At 33.4% G+C, this 21,280-nt stretch overlaps 1 protein-coding gene across 3 annotated transcripts in view; it reads right to left on the minus strand.

The window, feature by feature from the left end:
- Positions 1-107: 107 nt before the first annotated feature.
- The window catches only part of Zeb1 (zinc finger E-box binding homeobox 1), a 159,850-nt gene continuing 138,677 nt past the window's right edge, over positions 108-21,280 (minus strand). For all 3 annotated transcript variants that reach the window (XM_048809101.1, XM_048809100.1, XM_048809099.1), the window contains 6 exons: positions 17,517-17,678; positions 14,155-14,357; positions 12,196-12,301; positions 6,440-8,244; positions 3,450-3,630; positions 108-760 (listed from right to left, as the gene is read on the minus strand). In XM_048809101.1, the coding sequence (XP_048665058.1) occupies positions 162-760; positions 3,450-3,630; positions 6,440-8,244; positions 12,196-12,301; positions 14,155-14,357; positions 17,517-17,678 (3,056 nt within the window). In that variant the 3' untranslated portion in view covers positions 108-161. The remainder of the gene's footprint in view (positions 761-3,449; positions 3,631-6,439; positions 8,245-12,195; positions 12,302-14,154; positions 14,358-17,516; positions 17,679-21,280) is intronic.

Below are 21,280 nucleotides of genomic sequence, written 5' to 3' on the forward strand. Positions count from 1 at the left end.
TTTTTTTTTTTTTTTTTTTTTTTTTAAGATTTTAGTTTTTACTTTACACAGTAGTGAACAGGAATCACAGTATACAGGTTACTGTGTTTCCATGAAAAGCATGGATAATATAGAACAGACTTCATTACCAATTAGAATTTATTTTCCTTCTAGAAAAATGATTAGGCTTCATTTGTCTTCTCTTCAGATACTTGCTCGCTGTTCTCGCTGACCTTCTGTTCTAAGCTGCTTGCTTGACTCACAGCTCCATCATCCTTCACTGGGCCTTCAGTTTTTGCTTCCTCTCCCTCATTCTCTGCTTCTTCTGCCTCTTCTTCTTCTTCTGCCTCTTCTTCCTCCTCCTCCTCTTCCTCATCTCCCTGGGGTTTTTCACATTCCTTTTCCTCCTGTAATTCTTCCATCTCTTTATCCTCCTCCTCCTCTTCCTCTTTTTCACTGTCTTCATCCTCTTCCCTTGTCAAACTCTCTCTCTCATCTGAGTCGACCTGCGAGGGAGACGCCCGAGCACCAGCGTGCTCGTTCCTCAGGACCTCTGGCCCTGCCTCTTCCTGCTCTGCGCCATCTCGTTCTTCTGCTTCTCTCTTGCAATATGAATAGCGGTGATTCATGTGTTGAGAATAAGATCCCGAGTGTGAGAAGCGCTTTCCACACTTGTCACATTGATAGGGCTTTTCTCCAGAATGCAATCGCATGTGTTCAATCAAATGATGTTTGTGTTTAAATGCCTTTTTACAGATTCCACACTCATGAGGTCTTTTACCTGCAAGAAAGAACAAAGTTATGAAATCAAATGGTGATATTAATAGTTTTTGTAAGTGTTGGGAGCACTTTAGGTTGTGAGAAGGGGAGGGCTATAGTTTCACGTTTTAAAAACTTCCAGGTCCCAAACTGTCTTTTCTGTATAATGTTAATCTGGTTTATCATTCATACAAGAAAATTTAGTGTCATCATTTAGTATCAGAATTTAGTCTCATCTCTGAGAAGGTCAGTAAGAAATACATAAGACTAAATTCTAAACATGCAAGCATCACATCATGACCATCATATATTAAAAATATGTGAACATGGGATGTGAAAACATGGAATGTGAAGCTCTAATTCGATATTTGGCAATGAACACTGTGAGGGCAAGGAGGGATACAGGCATTTCTCAACTTGGTTTTTCTTTACTTTCCTTCTTAAGGACTCTTTTCAACTTCTTTTTCCTTGTCACAACCTTTGTCCGAATTAAATTTTAATGCCTCATATATGCTTTTTATATATGCCAAAATTCATATATATGAGTTTTGGCATATATTTATACATATACCATACATACACATACAAACATGATTGATACACTGAGGTCCTTGAGAAAACCACAAATTATTATAATATTTAACCCTTTTTTGCCCCTTGAGGGCAACTTTGCCCCTATTGAAAATGCATGAGCTTGAGAAATGCCATTGCCCAGACATGAAAAAAACTGACAACTGGATTATAATCAGGACTGATAAAGTCAAACTTCAGTGCTATCAAGCCATAACACTAACAAATGTAGAAACGATTTGTTTTTATTTTTTGGTATAGCATATTTCTCAAATATATTTTTCATTTTGTTACATACTAATATTTAACTCTTGTCCAAAGCAGAAGATTTTCTAATTTTCCTCGGGTCTCACTGAAAACAACCAGAGGAATGTTTAACAAGGGGCTTGCTGTGTGAGAGAGGTATCCCTTATGTAATACTAGTTTTTACCTTTAAGAACTGCCGGAATGTCACTGCATGTACTTTTGAATCTACAGTCCAAAGAAGGGAAAACAGTACTTGATATCTTTCACTAATTAGCATAGTTGATAAGAATATGAGAGATAAATATGGACTCTAAACCACAATAAAGTGAGGGAGGGGAAAAAGAGAAGTTCAGTAGATTGGACAAAGGGGAATGAGGGAAGGGATGGGAGATAGAAATAGAAGAGACAGTAGAATGGATCTAACATAATTTTCCAATATACATATATGAAAAAACCTAAGTGAATTCCACCATCATGCACACTCACAAAGATAGGATCCTAATTAGAATAAGATATTTCCATGCTTGTATAATTATATTATAATCGATTTTATTGTCATAATATAACTAAAAAGAACTAATAAAAAATAAATCCTAAAATTTACAAATATAGGGTAATTTGGGGTTATTTTTCTCAGTACATTTACATTTATTCCTGAGAGAATGAGTTACATCAAGCAGACTGCCTCATATGACTATGAATTATAATCACATTTAATATTTAAATATTTCTTAATCATGAAATATTTAAAATACACAATCAAAAGAGTTTATGTGAAACAGATGTATATGGATGTAACTGTGATAAGGATGTATCCCTCTATGCTTAATGTAAATTTTTATAATAAATGGATGTTGACTTTCAAAAAAAATATGGATACTATAGTCAAAAAGGCAGGTAGAGGGCAGAGAAGGAAGGGGATTATAGAGCTCATGATAAATCCAGTTCTTTATACAGCAATCTGTTCTAAAAAGGAAGAGTGGAGTGATACATCTGGCTAGAAGGAGTCTATTGGCAAATTATTAGGAATTCTGCAACATGATTTAAAACAGATTTCAAACTTGAAATAAGCCATGGTGAGAATATTTAGGCCACAGAAATCTGCAAGCACTACACACAAGGGCTTCCCTAACCCTTCAGAGAACCAGTTTTTAAACAGCAGTTACCAGAACTCCACTGGATAAGAGGAACTGGCTGGGCCAGGAGTTGGTAAAAGTTTTCTGCAAAAGTTACACAGTAAATACTTTAGGCTTTGCTGCCCAAATGGTCTCTGTTTCAGCTATTCAATTCCACCATTATAGATGCAGGAGAGTGGTCATAGACAACATGTAAATGAATAGGTATGGCTATGTTCTAATACAATTATATTTAAGAATGTTATAATTTGATTTTTACATTATTTTCACATGCCATAAATATTATTCTTTTCATTTGTTTCAGTCATTAAAAAAAGATATAAAAAATTTCTTAGCGGGACATAGAAAACAGGTGGAAGCCCACAACTTGGCCTGTGAATCATAGTTCGCCAATCCCCAAATTAGTCCAAGAAGTGTATTTTGTGGAAGAATTATAGAATTTCAGAGTTGGAAGGGATCTTAGAATCATCATGCCCAATCTATTACACAGAAGTTATCCTAAAATAAAAGATATACCTGAAACAATGACTTTCTAAGACAGCAATGCTGAGTGCGCTCATGAAGCATCTTTTTCTCCTATGAACCCTGATTCCATTTCCCTGTAACTTCCCCCACTGGTCCCATAATTTTATTAATGGCTACTGTATTTATATTAATATAGTATATACTTGCCATAAGTGGATGTGGACAAAATAATTGTGTATATCATATCACAGGCACTTTTAAAAAGGACAGCATGTTTTGTGTTCACTAACCTACCTGTGTGTTCATATTTATGTCTCAACAATGAGCTACTCTTCTGAAATATCTTATCACATAAGTCACAGGCATACATTCCATTTTCTGTCTTCCGCATTTTCTTTTTGGGTGGTGTAGAATCAGAGTCATTCTGATCCTCCACATTGGATACTCCTTCTGAGCTAGTGTCTTGCCTTTCATCCTAAGGGGGAGGGTGAAAAGTAAGATTAAATTTCAAATTAAAAGACAAACAAGAGATAAACAAAGCCTGGTTAGAAAACTACTTTAAATTAAACTTTCAACAAACTGACCACAGCAAACATACTGCTCACTACTGTAGATGGGTCACAAGGGTGGGGGCTAGACTGTGGGGGATGGGGGTTGATATAGACAAAAGCGATGCTGGAGATAAACAGCCAAACCACAGCAAAACCCATATGCTCAACTGGTACTGAAAAGAAAGGACCCCAAAAAGAAAATGTAAAATGGGTGGCAATATTTACTTGGTTCCATGTAAAGTAACTAAGTAAATCATTACTTTTATGATAAATAATTTTAGCTTATGAGTTTGCTAATTAATAATTAATTTCTAACTGCTCCCTTTACTGTTTTTAAATTATGGGTTTCACTAAGCATAAATTAAGATTTGGTTTTTAAAAAGTGGCTTTTAAATTTTACCCTCTAGAACTTGTAGAGATCTCTGAACTAGCCTCTGTGGTCTCCTTGAAAAGAGAGGCTTGCTCTATACTTTTTTGAAGAAAACAGATACTTCTCAAAAGAAGAAATACAAACAGTCAACAACTGTATTAAAAAAATGTTCAAAATTTCTAGCAATTAGAGAAATGAAAATTAAAACTACACTGAGATTTCATCTCACTCTAGTCAGAATGGCTATTATTAAAAATACTAGTAACAAAAAGTGTTGGTGAGGATGTAAAGAAAAGGTACATGCATACATTATTGGTGGGACTACAAACTGATCTAACCACTATGGAAAGCAGAATTGAGATTCCTCAGAAAACTAGCTATGGAACCACCATATGACTCAACTATCCCACTCCTCAGTATATATCCAAAGGATTAGAATCAGCATACTATAGTGACATAGCCACCCTATCAATGTTTATAGCACACAATTTATAATAGCCAAGCTATGGCACCCTTCAACAGATGAATGGATAAAGAAAATGTGGTATATATACACAATGCAGTATTACTCAGTCACAAAGAAGAATGACTTTATGGCATTTGCCAGTAAAAGGATAGAAATGGAGGCTATCATGCTAAGTGAAATAAGCCAGTCCCCAAAAAATCAAAAGTTGAAAGTTTTCTCTGATATGTGGAAGCCAATTCAAAATAAGGTGGGGGGTGGTTAAAAAAAAAGAACAGAAGAAAGATCAGCAGAGTAGACAAAGGATAATGAAGGGAAGGAATATGGGATAGGATTGGGAAAGACAGTGGAATGAATCTGACCTAACTTTCATGTATACATACATGAATACACTACAGTGAATCTCACTATCATATATATCCACAATATTAGTAGAATGAAAGGAAGAGGGGGAGAGAAAGAAGAGGGGAAGGAAAGAGGAAGTCCTGGGGACTGAATAAGAATAAATTATATTTCATGCTTTTATAATTATGTCAAAATGAATCCTATTGTTATGTATAACTAAAAAGAACCAATAAAAAAGACAGAACAACTGGATAGAGCTTATATTTTTAAAAAGTAGTACTTGCTAGACAAAAAGAATCTAAATTCCTGCAGCATAAAAATATTCAGGCAGATAATTTTGAGCAGAAGGTTTTTTAGATGATACGATCATACTTTAAGGAGCCTGTTGAAGAATTAATTTGGCTAAGATCTTTGTGCTTTTTCTAGGGTCTTCCATTCTATTGTCTCTAAATCCACAAATTTCATAAAAGTTAAAAAGTATTATACATTACTTATGGCTCTGTGAGGCAGGAGAGGTGCAGCCATTTGCCTGGATCATTTGTGAGCTGCCAATGGTTGCTGTGGTAACTCCACTTTCATTAGTATTTGATCTTGACATATGATTACATGAGATGTTAAAAGCACCTCTTTATTCTATTCAAAAGGGTACAAAATGTTCTATACCTAAAAATTTAGATGAATTCACTGGTCATGTAGAAATTTTTTTTTTAAGAGTTGTAATTTCAGGAAACTCAATCTGTCAATATTTAAGGGGAAAAAAAGCATCAAATATACATTTGAGCAGGATGTTGAAATTATTACAGTTGGCATCTACTCATAAAGTATCTGCATTAAATTGTATTTGATTCAATCGAACAATGATTGAAAAAAAAAGGTGGAGGAGACTTAAGGTTAGTTACTCAGAAAAATCCTGCACAATAAGACACAACAGAGCTCTAACCAAAACTATCATGAACTTTTCAAGAATATTAAAGAGAAAAATACATATGTAGATTCACAGCCTTATTTATTCACAGTCATATATTAATTATGACTGAACATTTATTTATTCATGGCTTATAAAATGATCAGTAAACATATCAGATGAGTTCTGTGTTTAATTAAAGCTTTTCATAAACAGAGGTGTTATTTACATAAAAACTGATGGCTAAGTCTGGTGTGAACATATTTTCATTTATTAACAATCATAATCAAGGCAGAAACTAATACTAATTTTGAGAATTTAAATACAAAAACAGAAATCCAATTAATGAGCATTCTAATTTTTCTTTTCTCTTTGTTTCTAACTTCAAATAGGTCTCCAGCTATGATATATAAATCATTTTTCACAGTAGAGTAACACAAATGTTAGTTGATACCAAAACCTGGATTAGTAAGTAATTGAAGACTTGTCACAAAAGTTACTGCAAACTTAATGTAGACTTATTTTCCTTTAGAAATAACTTGACTCTACAGTGACAGATTTTTTTTTAATTAGAAAAAGTTAACTGAAATTAGTCAAGCTAACATTTTGCCAACCAGGTTAAGGAAGTTTTTTGTTTGTTTGTTTTTTTACCTGATTTCCACTTGGCTGGACCACTTTCAGGGCTGGTTCCTGGACTGCAGGGCTGACTGTGGCTGAATATGTGTAAGCCACCTGGGGAATCAGAATAGTTTGCTTATTGGCAGCTAGTGCTCGTAAGCAGGGAACACTGTTCTGGTCAGCAATGGCCACGATTGTGGGTAATTGGGCAGTGACTGTAGGTATAGCAATATTTATGGGGTTGGCACTTGGTGGGATTACATTTACAACTGGTTCTGAGTCTGTAACACAACTGTCCTTTTGTGGCTCCTTTTTTGCACAAGACAAGTTCAAGGGTTCTTCTTGGACAGAATAAACACTGTTCTGGTAAACACTAGTAATAGTTGACCTTTCCAATAATTCTCCCTGTTGCTTTGGTAGTGAAAGATCAAGAGGTTCTACTTGTGGCTCTTCTTGTGCGCCCTCTGCTGCATATGAGTAACCCTGTGTATTTCTGGCTGAGGAAAGGTTTAGAGGTGATGGGGATGGTGTATTACTTCTGGAACCATTGACAGTTGATCCTACTGTTAAAACTGGAGAATTAGTCATCTTAGGAGGACTGTGTAGACTTGTGCTGTCCTGGGATTCATTTTCATTTGTGGATTGAGACAGATCATCATTCTTTGCAAGGATATTTACTTTGCCTGGTTCAGGAGAAGATGGTTCAGAACTCTGCACTGAAATCTGTCCAGCTTGCATCTTTTCAAACCACTTTTTTACTACATCCAGTGGTAGGTTTACAGAATCAGCAATTTTTGAGAGCTCTTCTGCACTTGGTTGTGCATTCAAAGCATAATAGGCTTTTAGGAGAGACAGCAGGTTCTTCAAAGGTGGCTGACTAGGAGACAAACTGCCATCTCCGGTACCTGATGAAACAGAGGATTCAGGCTTCTCAGCTTCTGGGGCAGGGAGTGGAGGCTGAGCCGGCTGCTTTAGGTCATAGTGCTTTAATTCTGGAAGTGCATTAAGATCACCTGGACAATCATCACACAGAAGACAAGTGCTATCATTCACTCCTCCTTCAAAGCTTTTATCTTTCTCAGATTTAACAGTAAGATCTTCTGGCAACTTTTCGCTTTTGCAATTGTTTGTGGGGACTGGATTTTCTTTTTTTAAATTTTGAGGAACAACTTGAAGTTGGCTAGGCTGCTCAAGACTGTAGTTGATGATAATTTTGGTTGTTCCATCTTGATCAACCAAAGGAAGACTGATGGCTGAAATAACAGAATGGCCACCTTGTTGTACAGATGAAGCATTGATTGTTTCTTGTTCTTTGGATGCAAGATTGGCTTGATTATTCTCCAAAACTTGCCTTATTACATTACCATCTACTGCCACTTTAAGTACATTCTGAATATCACTTAAATTGATACTTATAGGAGATACCAAACCAACTGTTGGCAGAACAACAGCTTGCACCACACCCTGAGGAGAACTGGTTGCCTGTAATGGGCCACCACCACTAAAAACCCCATTTTGTAAAGGGGTTGAACAGTTGATTCCTGAAGCAACCACTATGGGTTTGAACTCATAATCCACAGGTTCAGTTTTAATTTGGTTTACTGAAAGTTGTTCTTGAAGGGGTTTATTCTCTATTTTTTGCCGTATCTGTGGTCGTGTGGGACTGCCTGGTGATGCCGAAAGAGATGGTGAGGAACACTGAGATGTCTTGAGACCTGTTCTTGGTCGCCCATTCACAGGCATCAAGCTGATACATTTCTTACTGCTTATATGAGAGCTATAGGAACCAGAATGGGAAAAACGTTTCTTGCAGTTTGGGCATTCATATGGCTTCTCTCCTAAACAAAAAAAACAAACAATTTATATGCGTAGTCAATTATTACATATACATTTTTATGTATCCAAATTTTCTCTGAAGTAAGAAATATCAAGTTTAAAAAGTAAAATTACCATGTATGTTTTTTTTGTTGTTGTTGTTGTTGTTTTTTTGCTACTGGGGATTGAACCCACGGCTGTTTAACTACTAAGCCACATCCCCAGCCTCTTTTTAAATTTTATTTAGAGACAGGGTCTCACTGAGTTGCTTACAGCTTTGCTAAGTTGATGAGACTGGCTTTGAACTCACAATCTTCCTGCCTCAGCCTCCAGAGCTGCTAGGATTACAGGCGTGTGCCACCATGCCTGGCACCATGTATTTTATTTAGAATCATCATTTTAAGTTAAACAATGACATAAATATTATCAACAGTAATAAAATCTTTTCTGAACTACATGTGCTAATCAGGGAATCTTCTTAGCATATATGTATATAACATTTCTGTCCTCCTTTCACTTCAAATAATACTCAAATGTCAAAAATAATTAATTCTACCCTTTCAAGTATTTTTTTTATATCCTGTCTCACCAACCTACATAATTTTCAGTATTTCACTCTATTCAACAACTATATTTAGGATAAATTAATATTAGAACAAACAAAAGTAAGTACAATCTCCCATAAGACTATGGATATTTATCCTTGGTTTATAAAATTCCAATATCCATATGGTTTCCTTGAAAATATCTTTCCTCATGGAGGAAAATTTCAATATAAGATATTCCTATAATTACTTACTTATTAAACTGGAATAGATGTATCCCCAGAGATAAGTTCTAGTGGTACACAAAGCCCACCAGAGTGTCAATTTTAGTGAGTGGTTATAGTAAAACATTATTTGTATATGAAAACAGATTTATAGCAAGGGCAAAATATAACATCTGGATGAATTATCAGGACACATGATGTCAAAGAAATTTCTTGCATGTGGAGACCTCCTTTCAGCTGCTATTTTAGACTCCCCAGGGACACAAGGTACTTATTCCCCTTGGTCATCAGAGATACTTGGATAATTTTGAGAAGAACTAAGATAAAAAGAATATCTTCATACAAACCTAACTGTTCATTTTAGTTCAAATTCAGTTCATTAATTTATAATTTATACTTAAAGGCTATCAGCTCCAATAAGGTGAGAACCTCTGTCCTTTTTTCCTTTTAACCTTTATACCTATTACAGTACAGCAAAGATACTCATTAAACATTTTTAGGATGAATGATGGTTAACTGTAGAACTATGAAATGTGATGATTCTTATTTGTCTCCCCAACATTACAATAAGGCCCTTTATATCCTCCTTTATTTTTATTTTATTTTTATTTATTTTTTATTGATATATGACAACAGAATGCATTAAATTCTTATTAAATATATAGAGCACAATTTTTCATAGTGTTGTATACACAGTATATTCACAATCCTCCTTTCTTTTTAAGAGTTAACAGGAAAAGCAGTGGAGAAAGTCAGTGTAAGCTCTGCTAATGTTTTAAGTGTAATGCTACAACATTAAAACTAGTGAGTTATGTCTTATCAGAAATATAGGTATTTGAGGAATCAGATATTAGAAATGGAAGGGATCTAAGAATCCCTCTAGAAAGACTCCTTTCAATAAAGAGTTCCTCTATATTATTTTTGACATCAGTTAGTCTTTGCTGAAGCTCCTTAGTGAAATAAAGGGGAGGATATTGACTACAGGATAGCCCTATGGAAGACAGCCTAGACAGGTTCTGCAGAAGTCAAATTGTGACTCACACGTATATTATTTTCTTAAACTTTCCAAGCTTCAGTATTTTGGTATGTAAATGTAGACACATTTTCACTGGATTATGTTAGAGAGTTATGAAATGCTATAGCAAAACTCTCAGTGTGGCCTTAACAAAGGTTAGTGATTCTTTTAAAATCTACTCAGTCCTCAACTAAGCCAAAGTTGGCTTGCTATAATGCATATTTTCATGACCTAGTTTGCTTTTCTGATGTCACACAAAATAAGTCTAACTTATTCTATTATAGAATAATAAGACCTTCAAATTGATACAGAGCTTCTCTGTGAATCTTCCTGTGTACATTAAATATGTCCAGGTCTTTCAAACAATCCTCACAGGACATGGTTTTCAAAACCCTTACCTGCTGTTAAGCCTACCTCTGGATATTCTGCAGTTTATCAATATCTTTCTAAAGCAATTCCTAGAATAGGATTCAATACTCAAAATGCCATCAGATAAAAAGTCTCTAATGGGGGTAAAAGAAGGAATATGTTCTAGTATATCTCTATTTTAAATGATCTAATAACAGTTTTAGATGGGCTGCATGAGTATTTTCCTATAGAGATATGGGGAAGATAAGCATCCATGATATTTCTTTATAATAGAGGAAATTAAGAAGTACAGTGGGTAAGGCAATGACAACGAAATCAGGATGCTTCCACCAGAGTTCCGACTTTGCCATGTATTAGCTGAGTGATCCTGGACAAGTTAATTAAGCTCTCTTCTGATCAACAAAAAAGAGAAATAAGGGGAATGGGAGGATTAAATGAACTCTAGATAGGGAAAAGGGGTAAAGGGAAGGGGGGAAAGGACGGGGCACAGGAGTAGGAAAGATGGTGGAATGTGATGGTCATTATTACCCTAAGTACATGTATGCAGACTTGAAGGATGTGACTCTGCTTTGTGTACAACCAAAAGATATGAAAAACTGTGCTCTAATTTTGTAATATGAATTATAATGCATTCTTTTGTCATATATAACAAATTAAAGTTTTAAAAAAAGATTAAAAAAAGAGAAATAATAGCACGGTAAGGTCCTAGGTTCAATCCCCTCCCCCCCCACACACACACAAAATAACAGAATGAACATCTTAGGGTTATTTGAGAACTATAAAAGTTAATGTATGCAAATAATTAACAAGTGGCCACACATAGTTAAGTATTCAACAAATTCTAGTTATCATTATTCTTTTTTTTAATTGTAGTTGGACATTTCTTTATTTATTTTTATGTGGTTCTGAGGATCAAACCCAGAGCCTCACAAGTGCTAGACAAGCACTCTACCAATGAGCCACAACCCCAGTCCCTAGTTTTCGTTATTCTTATTGTTCAGAATTACATTGATACTTTATCAATGTGAGGAAAAGTTTACCCAATACTTACTTTAAAGCCAAAGGTACTGATAAGCTTTATAAACCTATCAAAATGAAATGAATCTGAAATAACTTTCCTGTGTACATATATGAACATATCATAGTGAATCTCACCGTTGTGTATATCAATACATAAGAAATCATTTAAAATATAACTATGGGTAAATGGCAGAAAGATCACTAGAGGGAAAGCAGCAGGGTGATGGGGAGGGAAGGGCAAGGAGAGATACTGGAGACTGAATTAGAATAAGATATATTCCATGCTTTTATAATTATGTTAAAATGGATTCTACCTTCATGTGTAACTAAAAAGAGTCTCACCAGTGCTGTAGTTCTCTTTCCCCTCATGTTGCCTCGCTCACTAACTCTATATCACCTCTGCATGATTTTCTCATCTTGAGTTCCATTTCTAACTTCCTTCTACAAAGGCCATTTTCACCTCCTTATTTCCTTCTAAAATCTCAACTCTTTACAAAAGGGGCAATAAAATTCACATTCACAAGAATGATTAAGTAGTCTTAGGCTATATTGGCTAAGACATGATATATTACCTTCTGATTAGGAAATTTGGAGTATGTGTCATTTTATATTAACTTCATATACTTTAGTCAAAGGTTAAATGATAATACAATACCACTTATTAAAAGAAAATTTCTCCATATTAGTCTTTATACTAAAAAGAAAAGTAGTTTTTGATCATATATGTAAGATCAAATTAGCTTAGATTTATTTATTATAACATGCTGATATTCAGTATGCAGACATAAAACAAATATTTACCACTGTGAATTCTTAAGTGCTCTTTTAGGTGGTGTTTGTATTTAAAAGCTTTTCCACATTCAGTGCACTTGAATTTACGATTACCCCCAGACTGCGTCACATGTCTCTGTAAGAGAAAATTGGTATTTTATTTGTAAAGCAAAAGAACTTTAGACATAAAGACTATCCAATGTGTTTAAAGTAATATTTTGAGTGAGTCTGATGACTGTTTTGATTCTTAAAGTTCTCAAATTGCAGTCACAAAAATATAACATTTGAAATTATTACCCAAAAGGATGGTGACAGTGGGAACAGAGTTCTGACACAGGGAAAAATCTAGATTAATTTAAAGTATTAGATTCATACTTAACTAAGCAATATAGTATTGAACAAAAATAAAGTAATATGTACTTTACTAGGAACTAGAGATTATCTTGTCTATATTCTAATTTAGAGATAATCAAGTCCATGAATATTTAAGAATCTATCTAAAGCACAGTTACTCAACAGAAGAAAAAGGTATTGAAGAGAAGAAAAGCCTGGGCTTTTACCAGTATTATAATCCTCTCTTTTTTAATTTGATATTTCCAAAATGTACTTTAATCTGATGGTTTTTAAAAATATGTTCCTTTTTTTCATCCACATGTGATTATGATAGCTTTCTTCTTGGTTTCTCAAATTTTCATTTGTATGTATTTCATTTCAGATGTATTCAGTCAGGCACCCTTCAATTCATCTTATGAGAGCACAGTTCTCTACAGACTTGCATCACCAGCTGCTTCTTTGATAATGTCAACTGTAAGGTACTAGGCAGATGAAACTTAACATGATTTATACCAAACTCTTACTAATTTCCCTCCAGCAAATTATCTCCGTCTCTAGCATCTCCTACCTTTGTGAATAGAAACCTCATTCAGTTATTGCTTAGCCTTGATCTTTGGAATTATCTTTGATTACTCTTCCCCTTAATACCCTGAACCAATCCTTGTAAGCCATCTGAATGTAGATTCAATCCAAAATCCTTCACTATGTCATGTCTGCCATACAACCTCTGTCCTGGATTATATCAAAACACTAAATATTTCCCCTGCTTCCATTCTTTTCTCTCTGTCTCCATCCAATAATCAGTGGTTCCTTAAAAAGTGGTTCCTTAAAAAAAATCCAATATCCTTCAAAAGTTTTCCTATCACAATTTAGAATAAAATTAAATCTTTATCTTACCCTGCATAACAGCTTATATCATCTGGCCCCCAGTACTTCTCTGGTTTCACCTATCTTTCTTCCCTTTATTCACACTTATCTCCTTGCTGTTTCTTAGACATGGCAGGCAGTTTTCTGCTTCAAGTTAAATTAATATTAAGTTGATCATTGATACATGGTAGCTATAAGGAGCTTGTTAAAGAAGGATAATCAGTCATTGGCTTTAATCCTAAAAACAGAGCCAAGAATTTAAATGTAACTTAAGAGTTACAAAATACTAAAATACTCTTAGTGTATGCTTCTATAAAATGGGACACAGTGACACCGAATCAGAACAATCATATGAAAACTGAGTCTTTAGGATAAAAACTATACACTTTAGATTCTTAGAGGAGTTATAGTCTCTCACTATAGGAAAAGAATGAATCACTTTCTGAGGATTAATAGTCACTGGTTAAAAGAAAATTAATCTTTAAAAATTTGTCTTCTCAAATTGGTCATGTAGTTTATTTAACCACTATTTTTCTACACTCAACATTTTAGTAGAATGCAACCAAAACCTAACCTCTGAGGAGTTTTAGTTATGATATAAGCAAAACAAGATAATATCTTACCTGGAAATGAAAACTACAATTATCACTTTCATTTTTATAAGGTTTCAGACAAGACAGTGTCTAGTACATCCTTTTCACTTCGAAATATATGAAAATCCTTGCCTTTCACTGAGGGTTGAGTTCCTCAAATTTGGAAAGTTAGTGAACTCTTGGCCATTGCACTTACTTGATCTCTTCCTGACTTATGTGATGTCATGTGACGCTCAAGTTGGGTTCTGTATGCAAAGGTGTAACTGCACAGGGAGCAACTAAAATTATCTTCATTCTTCTCATGGCGATATTTAATGTGTTCTTTCAGAGAGGTAAAGCGTTTATAGCCTCTATCACAATATGGGCAGGTGAGTAATTGGGAAAATGCATCTGGTGTTCCTGTAAAAGAAATGACATATTTTAAATTTAAAACATTCAAAAAATATTACCAAAGATAACACTGAGTCCATATGCTGTGTACCACATATTGTGATACCCATTTCATATTTAGTCCTCAAAACAATACAAAAGTTGCTACCTCTATTTTATAAAGGAAAAAATGTGAAGCTGAGAAAAGTTCAATAACTTAAAAGCATGACTTTTAAGTGAGGTAGTGACAGTAAGGATTCAAGCATAGGCTAACTCTCAAGTCCCTTATCTTTTTTAACTAAACCACAATTCTCTTCTTTTGGTATGGTTAACTGGACAAGGAACTAAAGTAAAATTAGGATGTGGGTCACACTTATAAATGTATACATGTTACATTTACTACATTCTACAACAATATCTTTCTTTTAGTAACAAATGTATATCATTTATTTGAGGTTCACTCTTTTGAATTTGAAAATGACACTATAAAATTATTGTCACACAACTATAAGTAGCACACAATTAGACTATGTTTCCATGACTCCCTTGCAGCTAGGTGTGGCCACATGATTGAATTCAGACTAAAAAGAAAGAGGATGGGAGGGGCAGGAGTGATGGGGGCCAAATCTGGGCCTGGTTCATAAAGACGTGCTCTGCATGGTCCTCCACGTTCCTTTCTCTAATCAAATATAGTGACAAATTTTTGGTGTAGTTTTATTGGTATAAATATACACATATCTTGCAGAAATAAAAATATTCTGGGTGAAATAGAGTTTATCATCTAGGCCTAACAATCCTTTAAAGTGTAATACTTAATTGATATTAAAACTACTTGTTGGACTGGGGATGTGGCTCAAGTGGTAGCACACTCGCCTGGCATGCGCAGGGCACTGGGTTCGATCCTCGGCACCACATAAAAATAAAATAAAGATGTTGTGTCCAACAAAAACTAAAAAAAACCCCAAATATTAAAAAATTCTCTCTCTCTCTCTCTCTCTCTAAAAAAAAAAAAACCTACTTGTAGTTTTGTATATTTTATTTTCTTCAAAAAATAAGCTTATAAGTGACACATTATTGCAAATATCATCTTCACTTTTTTCATTTTGAATTCCTTATGAAAAAAAAGACAACCAAAGGCAATTTCATAGTAATCGCCAAATTCTTCACAAATATATTCTTTTATTGGAGTTCAAATGCATATAAATTAAATATCTTTCTAAAAGACCAGCCTACAAATCACCTGAAAGTAGCTAGTCAAATATTTTGAAATTTGTATTGAATGTATAAATAAAATTAAATAACCAAAGCTCCAGAGTTTATGATGGTATCTTTTGTTACCAGCTAGCAAGGCAACATGAACCAGAGCTTTCTGCTGGAGATGATTCTAACATGGACACCTTCTTTGGAGAGGAAATCATGTTGTATGTTATCCAGTATGAATTTCCTATTTGTACAGGCCAGCAGGAGCCAACATTCGGGACCTTATTATCCTTGCTAGAATGCCTAGTCCAACTTGTTGATTTTAAAAATGGCAAAAGTCATAGTCTGTCACTGTGGGTGATTTGTTATTGGCACTATAATATCATGTAATTCATTTTCCTACTCCAGTGTCATAGATCTACTCTCATTATGTTCTATTTTCTTCTTGGACATGATTAATCCTTACAATTCAATAAACAAAATAATAATGATATGGTAAAATGACAGGTTGTTCATGATACTTTAACAGAGAGTTCTTATTTTTATAAATCAATATGATATATGAATTCATTCTTTTAGGTACTAGCATAAAACAATGAAAAGTAAATCTGAATATTTGGTACAATGAGCATAGACTGAGCAGGTTTAAAAGATAAGTGAGAGTACTTATCTCTATTTTTGAAAAATATCAAAATTTTGTTTTTCAAATATCACTTTTTAGTAATGAAGATTTGTTATAAAAGGGGAAATGATAATTTTTAGAATTCCTATGATAAGCTTAAAGTAGTAATTCAATGATACTAAAAAATAAAACCAATCTATATCTAAATGTTTTCTGAACTGTTTATCATTTCTTTAAGTATCTATGACAATGAATATTTCTATTTTTAAAAAAGCAAAAATTTTTAATTTTTAAATCCTAAGTTTGCTTTGGTAAATATCTTAACACTTCTGACTGATAGTACTTCTTGATATAAAATCTCTGAAACATCCCTTGTATTTGTTCCCCATTGATTCAGAATTTAGAATAACTCAACTTTCTAAAGAAAGTCTTGCCTATTTATAATTTGTGAGAAAAGAGTACAGGGGACATGTTGAATCTACTAAAAATTTTAAAAAATTAAGATTCTATCCATTTCAGAGAGAAACTTCTGTAAGAAACTTCTGTTTTGGCTCTGCTTTTCAGAGTTCATTCCTGATTTAAAAAATATATAGTTGACTTTTTGACTTGGAATATATGTTTTTATACCATAGTTCTCAATTTTATCTAAAGTCTTCAAAGTTAATTGATTATTTGAATATGAAGCTAAATGTATACACTCAACTGGAAACCCTGAATAAAGAAAGCCATATGTAGAATACTAATCTTTACAAATCCTTAACTTTTGCAAATACCTTCCTAGTCTTGGTATAGATCTCATATAAAATTTCTTATAGGAACATTTTAATGCTATTTTCATCTTTTTTTACACTTAGAAGAGTAGAATGACAGCCTATTTTTTCTCAGGAGTGCAGAACACATTTTTTAACTGTGTTTTCTCCATTTTTAATGCACTAAGTGTTCATATCAGAGCACACTAAAGTATATACAAAAAAACTACTATCTCCAAATTAGTATGTTTTGAACCACATGACTATTTCACTTACTAAAAGAATAGTGGAAAACAACTGAAGGACAATAAGAATCATCCTAGTTCTCATTTCTGCTGCCCGCTGCCATTTGAATAAGTGGAAATTCATGTCCAGGAACCATTCTAAGCATTTTACATGCAGGAGCATTAACACTACACACATGAACAGCCAATAATTTAATATTGCACTGTTATAAAGGGCAATGTCCCATTAATAAAACATACTACTCCCTATAGGAACTTGAAATAATTTGGTTCTCAAAAGTATTCTCCATAGTAGATTAGGTTTCCACAGTACAGTAACAGAAAAAAATAATCCTTTAAAGAGAAAGAAAAACAAGTGTTAAATTCCAATTACCATTTTCATCATGACCACTGGCTTCTGGTGTGCCCTGCCTCTGGTCCTCTTCAGGTGCCTCAGGATAAATGACAGCAGTGTCTTGTTGTTGCAGGAACTCTTCAACATTAGGATCATGGTTTTGCTCATTTTCTGCATCTGAGTCGCAGTCATCATCTTTTACTAAAGGAAATGCATTCTTAAGCAATTTTATTAACAAGTTGTGAAGTTTTTGTAAAATAAGAAATTGTTTGAGATTAAGTAATTTACTGAAAACTAAAAATGAATTCTACTATCTTTTTGTAATTTATTAAGAAATCCTTTTGCATTATACATTTCAAGTGTCAAAATATCTCAAATTCTTACACTGTTCCTTTTAAGCTTTAGAGCTACACTTCTAATTCCATTTTACTAATAAACAAAACATAGATAAGGAATATTACCTTATTTCTCATTTAATGATAAAGCAAAGAAAAAAGAAGACCTTAGTTCTCAAAAATCACCTCTTAGCAACCTATCATAATAGTTATACTTCAAATCTGAATCATTCCAATATAAACCACTCTTTCAGTTCAGCTATGTGATTTCCTAGAAAATAGCTTTAATATTAATCTTTAGCTAGAAAGACTTCTAATAAGAGTCACAGGTATCAAATCAATAAAAATTGCTCTTTACCTCCTCCAGAAGACCTATTCAAACAAGTCTATTCTTTCTCTATTTCTGCTTCAATAAATATTAAGCCATGGGATTAAGGTATGGCAATTTTTTTCTTGAATGTAAAAGGTTTAAGTTCCCTTTGAGAACTTAGCTTAGAATGCTGCCTACTTTTTACAACAGTATTGGTGTACTACAGTTTTCCTCCATTTCCTCCACTGGCTCTAGGTGAGATTGTCTACTCCACACTGGTGGTAACTGTAATGTAGCATGAATCTCAAGTGTCTCATGGCTGACTTCTTTATAGACTTTGGACTAAACTGTTATTTCTAAATTTATAAAATGGCACTTCACAGCAGACTGAAACTGGGCCAAATTAAAATGGTGATGCATGGACATCTTTTGTTTGACAGTTACTAAAACAATTCTTGCTAAATCTCTTAAACAGTAGTATAAGTGAACTCCTCATGATGACTTCTATTTAAAACCTGAGAATAATGACATAGTTATAATAGTGATTCGAAAATATTTTCACCATTATAATACAGCCAATAGGCTATTAATTATTTAGCATCTGGTAGAAACTGAAAAGTGTATTATTTAATTCATGCCAGTTTAATGGAGCCAAAAATAAGTGAAGACTTTTTCTGGGGTTGGGGGGACTGGGGATTGAACTCAGGGGCACTTAACTACTGAGCCACATTCCTACTTTGTATTTTATTTACAGACAGGTTCTCACTGAGTTACTTAGGGCCTCACTTTTGCTGAATTTGTCTTTGAACTTGAGATCCTCCTGCCTCAGCCTCCCAAGCTGCTAGGATTACAGGCATGTGCCTCCTCACAAGTGGAGACTTTTTAAGAGGTGAGCTGATACAGTTGATTTTGAGGGAATCAATTCCCAGATCCTCAACTTCCATGTATACTCTTAGCATACTGAAAGTTCTCTGCCTGCCCTCCCTTTTCTACAGTATTCTTTGCTCTCCTGTTCTTAAGAGAAAAAAAAAAGAGAGAGAGAGAAAAGACATATTATTCCCTCCATTCATTACATTAATAGGGTATATTGCCTTGCAGTATAAAAATCTCTATGGTGCCAAAGACAAAAGTTCAAAATAATGATTGGGGAAAACCTTAATTACTCATTAATTGAAACAAGATAAAACCACTATAGTCTTCCACTCTTTCCTGTTTACATGCGTTTTCTTTTTTTATGTTATAGAAAGGACTTTATACCTCTGATATAAAGAGGCTGGTATATGGGTTTTTATTAGGTGCAAAGCATGGCAATGGAATTAGGAGTTGTTTAACCCTGATTGGAAAGCTATTATCAACCATACAATAATATAGAGGAAATAACTTCAGGGGTTGTACTCCTAAGTATTACTAAATTGTTCACTCCTCTTAAGAGACTGACAGGAACAAAGTGACAACATTCTCAAACATCATTCCTGTGATCTGTTGTTAGCTGGGAGAATAAGTATTTTTGAATAGCTAAAGTAGTACTTGTCAGAGGCAGAGTGTTTTCAATGCAATTTCATTTTTTTCAAATTAGATAAAAGGTCAGAATGAAATTTATATTTTATGTGATTCCTCATAGATGCCATACAGTTAGACTTAAGACTTAAAGCTATTCTTATCAAACTGTTACAATTTTTTTCAATTTAGCAATCTACATCTTATAAAATGTTAATATTTTCAACATCCTTTTAACAAAAATTACATATATACTAGCTATTAGGTTAATGAGTTTATAAATAGCACAGATTTTTCAGAACTATGTGTCTGTATTTTATAAATGAATTTTATTTCTTCAGTAAGTTACATATAAGCTTACCTGTATATTGACAGGTTCTAAATGTGTGCATTTGAAGAGACATAAGATTTTTACGACTTATAAGAATTAGATTAGATTATACTGTCTTAATTTTAACTTCATTAAAGAATGACCTATTTTTTAGGATGTATTTATTTACACTTTACATATTCTTTTATTATTTATTATTTATATATTCCTCAACCATTTCTTTATTGAAGAAATTTTTATAAAATTACTCAAAATGTATAAATACACATTAATTTTAATTGGAAAAATTAGAACATCCTTTGTTTTTTTCTTATTATTTGACTGACTGGCATGACAGTGAAAATTGGCTTTGCTAGTTAGGTTAGTAGGTGGAAATTTCCCAGAAATTGGGTAAACTAAGGAATTTATCAAAAGATAGTTAATACATGTCTTCAGATAAAAGAATTTAAAAAATTCTTTTAGCAAGAATTTACTGAAGTTAACCATACTCAATGTCCCCAGTGGGGGAAAAAGTGCTCTCACTAAGAAAGATAAGTAAAGCAAGGTCCAAAAAAGTATAATTTCAAGTAATTTGATAAGCAAGTATTGACAGAGCCTATCTGTTACATGTGTCAGAACATGCAAGATTCTAATGACTGGGAAACAAATCTTTTTGCAAATTAGGTGGCTTTGATTGTTTCTTCTCAACATAATTGAAGGGGTACTTAACTTAATTGTTAATGCTAGGATATTAAAACATTTTTATTAACAAACACAACTCTTGGCATATAATTCTGAGGCTGTATAAAGAACTGAGTAAGTTATAAAACTTTTATTTATTTATTTTTTATTTGGGAATAAAGTTATCTCAATGCTAAACAAAAACCAGAAACAGAATTAATGCTGAATACTTTCCCTTTTAGAAGTAATAGTAATATATTATATGAAGTAAATAGAAAATCTTTAGCTTATTAATCTCATTTTAATAATATCTAACAATTATTTATTAAAATGTGTAATATATTTATGTTGTGATCAGCTAGGAACTATTAATAAATGATAAATCCATAATATTTTTAAACTTTAATATTCCTGTGGTCCCTGGATATTAAAAAGGAATTTCAATTTAAATATGTGCCTTTCTTTTAAAGAAATTGAGTTGATAAAAAGTTCCTGCAAACAGGAATTATATATCATATTATAATAAATTCTATAGGGTAGATGGAGGGCAAATATGAGTTTAAGGAGTAAACATTATGATATGATATTTCTGACTCTTAAAGAGTTTATTCATTTATTAAAAAATGACTGATAGTAGTTATTAAATTGTTATATATTTCACATGTAAGAA

This window comes from Marmota marmota, unplaced genomic scaffold, assembly GCF_001458135.2.
Source record: "Marmota marmota marmota unplaced genomic scaffold, marMar, whole genome shotgun sequence".
NCBI classification, from domain to species: Eukaryota; Metazoa; Chordata; class Mammalia; order Rodentia; family Sciuridae; genus Marmota; species Marmota marmota.